General features: G+C 50.9%; 1 protein-coding gene across 1 annotated transcript; it reads left to right on the top strand.

Annotated features, from left to right (window-relative positions):
• Positions 1 to 689: 689 nt before the first annotated feature.
• POLR3D (RNA polymerase III subunit D) lies at positions 690 to 5,755 on the top strand. Its single transcript, XM_006930651.4, has 9 exons — positions 690 to 849; positions 1,056 to 1,225; positions 2,182 to 2,225; positions 2,853 to 3,004; positions 3,164 to 3,288; positions 3,471 to 3,639; positions 4,013 to 4,278; positions 4,707 to 4,859; positions 4,960 to 5,755. Exons 2-9 carry the CDS (start codon positions 1,061 to 1,063, stop codon positions 5,080 to 5,082), a joined length of 1,197 nt encoding a protein of 398 aa, XP_006930713.1. The 5' UTR covers positions 690 to 849; positions 1,056 to 1,060; the 3' UTR covers positions 5,083 to 5,755.
• The last annotated feature ends 422 nt before the right edge of the window (positions 5,756 to 6,177 follow it).

Genomic DNA, 6,177 nt, shown 5'->3' with positions numbered 1-6,177 from the left:
TTCTATGTGGAATTGTAGCAGAAATTTTTTCCTTCCCTCAAACTTTCCGCAGTATTAAGTGATTTTTACATGGTTTGGGGTGGGGAGAAGAACAGTAAAGGCATTTTTTTATGTTAAATTACAAATGCTGGAATCATCATAAAAGTTCTTTAAATTCTTGCCTCCCAGTCGATCAACCTTCGTTTTTCAGGTTCCGAGCTTGGAACAAGAGTCCGCCACAGCTGCCCTAGCGCTGCGCCCACAGCCCCACTACAGGACCCCACCAGGAATCCAGGGAAGGGACACCCCCCAAGCGAGGGCGAGGCCGGAGCCCAGAGTACAATGACCACTCCAAGGTCATCATCGAGCCCGCAGCCGCAACTCGGCCGGACCCAGGGATACTCAACTCTGAGTCCGGATCTCGCTCTCGGCCCCTCGCCCTGTCCGGAGCCGCGACCCCACTGCTCCCAGAGGCTCCGCCACGGCAAATCCCCATATTGGGTCGTGCCGTGCCAAGACCCCCGGACCCCGAGCTGGACGCGTCTACCCGCTCGCCGCTGGCCAAGACCCCCGAGCGCGGCACCGCAGGGTAACCTACACCCCTCTTCCTTTTTCGCCCTCTCAACCCAGCTTTTCCCGACTCCGGGAAGAACCGGGAAGAGAAGGCGGAGGGGAGCGAGGCGCCGCCGGATAAATACTGTGGCCCGGCCCCGCCCATCGACCTCACTTCCGCCCCGCGGCAAGATGGCGGCGCCCGGACCCTGCCACGCAGACTTCCGCCGGGCGGAGAGACTCAGGGCCGGCTGCGGGCCGCGTCGGAGGTGAAGTCGGGACGCGCCTGGTGTGGAGCCACAGCTCGGGGGCGCTGGGGTGCGTCTCAGCCTCGTGCCTGACCCGGGTCCTGGGCAGAGGGCTAGCCAAGCTCTCTAAGTGGGTGGTCCGGGGAGTCTTGCCACGTGGAAAGGGAGGGACGCACTGACTGGGGGGCGGGTGGCCACGTGGGCAGGGTTCCGCCCAGGGTCCGCGTGTCCGCCCCCTCGAGTGACTTTGCTGCCCCTTTCATCCTCTTCTCCCAGGCAACATGTCGCAAGGAAACGCCGCAGGCGAGCCGAGTGGTCCGGGAGGGCCCCGACCCCTCCTCTCTGGGGCCCGGGGGCTTATCGGGCGGAGGCCGGCCCCTCCACTTACCCCAGGTCGTCTTCCCTCCATCCGCTCCAGGGACCTCACCCTCGGAGGAGTTAAGAAGGTACCCGATGGCACCTTTCTAAAGAAACCCAACTACCTTGAATTCCAGGACCTGGGGTTCTACCTATGTACACGTAGGGCCTGCCTTGTGCCAGGCGTGGCTTTGGGCCTAACAAATCTTGTCCCCAGACTTTGGCGAACAAATTCAAGGGAGCCTGCCCTACCTTTAAGTCTAGATACAGGGTACAAGATGTTGACGTGTTTCTCAGAGATGGCTGAAGGGCCGAGAATCCTAACTAGTTCCCAAGCAACTTGAGCATTGTTTATTTACCTTTTTTATATGTTTTAGACACCTTTAAGAAACCATGGAAGCCAGCAGGCATAAATTTTGCCTGCAGTTTTAGAGTTCCGAATTGGCCGTGGATCCTAAGGGGCAAACTTTTATCTAGACTGTAATGAATCCTAGGCACAGCATAAGAGGCTCTGTGACCTTTTCTGTTGTGTTTATGACTGTAGATATAGGGATACCCCTGAAATTGGGGGGTGGGGTGGATAACAAGCATAAAGCAGCCAGTGTTTGAAGACTTGTTTGCATTGGGAAATGCTGGTGGCAGTCTAAGGCTATCATCCATTTGTGAGTGCTGGCCTGCTTCCTACTTGAGCCTTGCTGCTAGACCTCTTTCCTGTGATACTCAATGGTTTCTATAGCTGTTTGAGGACAAGAAGTGAGATTAGATAAATAAGTTTTAGAAATCCCGAGGGCTCTCTTTTCAGAGGGCAGAAGCTGAGGCTGCTAGCTTAATGGTTTTTGGTATCCTGTTCCATAAGCCCACTGTTACCACAACATGCTGTTCTTCTCTCTTAAGTACACGTATGTCTCTGTAAATCACTGGCAACAGTGTGGAATGTAGAGTGGTAGTCTTGGTCCATACAAGATGCCCTTTGAGAGTTGTCATTTTTCTCTGTACTTTGGGATCAGAACTTACCAAATCAGTGACTCCCATATTTTACTTTCAGAAAACCTTCACCCCAAATATCATCAGTCGGAAAATCAAGGAAGAGTAAGTAGCTGGGCCTTCTAAAAACTTTCCCCTTATTTACTTGCTCTGAATTTCGGTCTTTTGGGAAATAACTAGGTATGTTATTTCCTCAGACATCTAAATGTGCATATTTAGTTTTTTTCACTAGTGATTTTCAACCCTGGCTCCAGGTGATTCTAATGTGCAAGTTTTAAAAAAATATTGATGCCTAGAAATCCATTTCTAGAAATGGTGATTTAACTTTTTTGCAATGCAGCAGTGATTATTTTTTTACAGCTGGAGTTGAGAGCCATTAGTTTAGACAAAGATGTATCAGGTTTTCACTTATGTTCTTTTGTATTACAACCTTTTGCTTTCAGGCAATTGTGAAAAGTCCACATTGGGGGCAGTCTCTGTAATTCAGCGTTTGAGTTATAATTCTAATACAGTTCTTCTCAAGCAAGAAGGTAAAGCAAAGCAAACTGAAAGGACGCTGCCCCATCAGGTAGAAAAGGTGCTAGCTAAACAGTATTGGGTTCTGTTTCTGATACAGTTACTGGCTCTCTACTTACCCACTCAGGTGGAGGAGCAGAGTGGTGTGAGGAAGTAAGACCAATTCTTTGAGGTGGAGTGAATGAGTGGTTTTCCTTAATCCATTTTCTTTTCTAGGCCCAAGGAAGAAGTAACCATCAAGAAGGAGAAGCGTGACAGGGATAGAGACCGGCAGCGAGAGGGGCATGGACGGGGGCGGGGCCGCCCAGAAGTGATCCAGTCCCACTCCATCTTTGAGCAGGGCCCAGCTGAAATGATGAAGAAAAAGGGTACCAAGCTGCTGGGGTTCCGGGAGGAAGGAATCAGTGGATTTCAGTTCAGACTGCCTGAGAGAAGGGCAAGGGCAGTAAAATTACCTTGCTCCCAGTTTAGTTTTCCTTGCTGTTGGCCTCTTCCATACCCTTGGTGAACTGAGTGATTTCCTGCAGGGAACTGGGATAAGACAGTGGATGTGTCAGACATGGGGCCCTCTCATATCATCAACATCAAAAAAGAGAAGAGGGAGACAGATGAAGAAACGAAACAGATCCTGCGCATGCTGGAGAAGGATGATGTAGGTACCGGCAGACTGGGAGGAATGGGCTTCTGGGGGGCCGAGCTTGGTGGCAGAACTCTCTGATGTCCTGGAAGCCTGTGAGCAGGAGGAATCTTCAGTTAGAAAAGGCTGAGGTGGGCTGCAGTCCACCTGTGTGTATGCTAGCCAGACCACGTGACCCCCTGTCTCTTCTCTGGTAGTTCATCGATGACCCTGGGCTGAGGAATGACACTCGAAACATGCCTGTTCAGCTGCCGCTGGCTCACTCAGGATGGCTTTTCAAGGAAGAGAATGAAGAACCAGATGTTAAGCCTTGGCTGGGTGGCCCCAAGGAAGAGGACATGGAGGTGGATGTACCTGCTGTGAGAGGTACTCTGTGTCCATTAACGTCTCATCTCCTTTCCTGTGGATGCCCCCCCCCCCACCTGAATCCTCCCTAGGAATGAACCTCCCAGACTAATAAGCAGATCCCCCTCCCCCACGTTCTAGCTGTAAAATACATGACCTTACAGAGACTGTAAGTTCTCACTCGCAGAGGGTTCATGCTGCCATGGATCTGTGGGTCAGCCTCAGATAATCCCTTTTAGGTAAGTCATACAACTCCTGGGTCCTTCTTCATAACCATAACCCTCCAGCTTCCTAGCTGAGTGACAGTGAAGCAGACAAGGATGAAGGGATGGGTACAATGAGAGGACATAGAGGGTGGCCACTTGATAGCTCTTCCATTTGTTATCTTGGGCAGTGAAAGAGGAGCCCCGGGATGAGGAGGAGGAGGCCAAGATGAAGGTTCCTCCCAGAACAGCCAGAAAGACCCCAAGCCTTCCAAAGGACGTATCTGTGGCAGAGCTGCTCAGGGAGCTGAGCCTCACCCAGGATGAAGAGTTGCTGTTTCTTCAGCTGCCAGACACACTCCCTGGTCAGCCGCCTACCCAGGACATCAAGCCTATCAAGACCGAAGTGCAGAGCGAGGATGGACAGATGGTGGTTATAAAGCAGGAGAAAGACCGGGTATGCTCAGGAGTGAGTTCTGTGAAAATGCGGGGGGACCAGGAAGGGAAACAGCAACCTGTTGGGGAAGCAAAAGTGTGCCACCCAAGCTGAAATGCCAAAATAATACACATTTGTTCTTTCTACCCATGAGAGGCTTGGGGCTTTGTACTTCAGCCCCAATTACACGTGTTTACTTTTTACAGTGAAATATTTTAAACATGTACAAATGAGAAAATGTCAGCAATTATGAATATTTTGTCCATTCGTTCATCTGTTTGCTTTGGGTTTTGTCGTTCAGCCAACGACAGGCAGCCTTGGGAAAAGGCCTTCTTGAGGAGCTCATTCTAACCTTTGCTGCTGCTGCCTTCCTTTAGAAAAGGTTTCATCCATGAAGGATGGAGGAAGCGGCTCCTTACCCAGTGTCCATCTCCTGATTCTCTCCACAGGAAGCCAGGCTGGCAGAGAATGCTTGTACCCTGGCTGACCTGACAGAGGGTCAGGTTGGCAAGCTGCTCATCCGCAAGTCAGGGAAGGTGCAGCTCCTCCTGGGCAAGGTGACTCTAGATGTAACGATGGGAACCACCTGCTCCTTTCTGCAGGTGAGAGCCTGTAGGGGTTGGGGATTATCACATGAGAATCATAGGACTGAGTAATGAGCTGTTTGGTTTGTTTCTCCTCACTGTCTCTGTTGGTTGGCAGGAGCTGGTGTCCGTGGGCCTTGGAGACAGTAGGACGGGTGAGATGACAGTCCTGGGACACATAAAGCACAAACTTGTATGTTCCCCCGATTTTGAGTCCCTCTTGGATCACAAACACCGGTAAAATGAGCAGATGGAGGATGATGGTGACTGTGCCCACGGCTGCTGCCTGCTCCAGACGTTTTGTTCTCAAATCTGTGCGACCCAGAAGGGGCCTGTTTAGCCCACCCACTCCAGCCTTTGGCGGCCATTGTCCCAGTTTTCCCCATGGGGCCCACGTGGCTCCCTCCCACAGCAGCTGTGAATGGCACAGTGGCCTTCCCACAGCATGGATCCTGCACATCCTCGCTGCTGGGGGGGCTTGTCCCTTCTATTTATTTTTGTATTTATGTCTTATCTTTTCAAATGACTGCACCCTCCCCTGGTAGAGAGGGGAGGGTCTGTGGGAAAGCCCAGTCTCCTTCTCTTGCTGACTGTCTTGTTCTCAGGGTAGGAAGCGTAAAGACTGCTGCTGCTTTTGCTCCCTCCTCCTTCCCAAGAAACAGTGTTGGAGAGAGAGCAGGGAATTTTTGAGTCTGGGACTCAGTGTGCAGTCCCAGTTCCATCAGTTACTAGCTGTGTGACCTTGGACAAACTACCTAACCTTTCTGAGCCTCATACTCCTCATAGGACAAAAATGAGGATAATACCTACCTCACAGGGTTGGTGTGAGGATTAAATGGAATGTTGTAGATGAAAATTCCTTGCACAAGGCCAGATATACACAGTAGGCACTCAATAAATGTTAGTTTCCCTTCCCTTTGCCTGAGTCTGTTTTCAAACAAAATAGAGGTTTCAAGAATCTCTTGAGAGAAGTGAATAGAGCTGCTGTATCTCTGCCTTCTTGCTGCACCTCCCATCCCCCCCTAGGCCCTGAGGCTCTCAAGGTATAGGTTCAGGCCCTTCTCTGCCCATTTTCTCCTGAGCAGTTAAGTGCTGCCTGTTCACTGTGGTGAGTTGCAAGCCAAAGGTTCTACCAGAGGTGAAGTCAGAGACTCCTCCCAGCTCTCTACACTTGCCTTTGGGTGACATCGTGGTCCCGGGACTCCTTCCTTCTATCCCTCAACTCCTCTCCCCTATCCCCCCAACTCCTCCAATAAGTAGCAGTACTCTTTTGACTTCCATTTAAATATTTCCCAACAGAATCCTGTGACCACTCAGAATTATAACCACACTCAAA

This window comes from Felis catus, chromosome B1 (genome assembly GCF_018350175.1).
Source record: "Felis catus isolate Fca126 chromosome B1, F.catus_Fca126_mat1.0, whole genome shotgun sequence".
Classification (NCBI taxonomy): domain Eukaryota; kingdom Metazoa; phylum Chordata; class Mammalia; order Carnivora; family Felidae; genus Felis; species Felis catus.
This window is presented reverse-complemented; position numbering and strand designations above follow the sequence as displayed.